We start from the raw sequence: 833 nt of genomic DNA, 5'->3' as shown, positions 1-833 counted from the left end.
AGCCTGGCTTTAGCCATTGCTGTCAATTCTTCTCCACATACTACTGAATCTTACCAAGTCTATTCCTTTTTTCACATGCTATTGTGTTGATTGGTTTGCTGAGAAGCCAGTGCTAGGTAAGTCGAATCTTTTAGAAGCCAAATACACTAGTTAGGCTACATTATGTTGCCCCTGGTTGTTGTTACACAATTTGCCAAAAAATTGCCATTATAGGCTGTTTACTTTAACATCCGTGGTCTCATAATACCCTTTACAAGCCAAGACTTCTCATGAGGTTTAATGTCATAACAAAAAAAAAAAAAAATGAAATCGTGTCATCTTTTCTTTCTTTCTTTTTTTGTCTTCTCTCTAAACTCTCAAGCACCTTAATAAGTAAGTAATTCAAATAATGTAAATTTAGGATATGTGGGTAAGTATAGGTACTCAGTGAGCTGCATCACTAGAGCTTTGGTCAAGTCAAGGTAGTTCAAACACAGTTTTCATCAACGATCTCACAATTCTACTTGAACGACTAATGCAATAATTATCGTTTCTCTATTAACCTTCCGTTGTTATTATCTCAGAGACATTAGTTTCATGTCTTTGATTGTTCAATATGTAGGATCTAGTGAACAGATCAACGACATGTCAGCAGAGTGTGTAAGAAGTGCATGTAAGCTTTAATTTCATGCTATAATTTAGTGACGAACAGTCAACCCACCAGTGAATAATATGTGAAAAATAATCTGAATTTCTGGATTTAAGATCAACAGATTTTGAACAAAGTCATGAGATGAAGTTGATGGCTGTTGAAGTGGATGAATGGGAGATATCTCGTGACCGAATAAGACTTG

At 35.4% G+C, this 833-nt stretch overlaps 1 protein-coding gene across 1 annotated transcript in view; it reads left to right on the top strand.

The window, feature by feature from the left end:
• The first annotated feature begins 772 nt into the window (after positions 1-772).
• Positions 773-833, top strand: part of LOC137988681 (tyrosine kinase receptor Cad96Ca-like) — a 24261-nt gene continuing 24200 nt past the window's right edge. The window contains exon 1 of the mRNA XM_068834660.1: positions 773-833. This exon is cut by the window's right edge and continues 105 nt beyond it. Coding sequence (XP_068690761.1) covers positions 773-833 — 61 coding nt within the window.

Source organism: Montipora foliosa, unplaced genomic scaffold, assembly GCF_036669935.1.
Source record: "Montipora foliosa isolate CH-2021 unplaced genomic scaffold, ASM3666993v2 scaffold_425, whole genome shotgun sequence".
Classification (NCBI taxonomy): Eukaryota; Metazoa; Cnidaria; class Anthozoa; order Scleractinia; family Acroporidae; genus Montipora; species Montipora foliosa.
The sequence above is the reverse complement of the archived record's forward strand: the minus strand, read 5'-3'. Positions and strand labels throughout refer to the sequence as shown.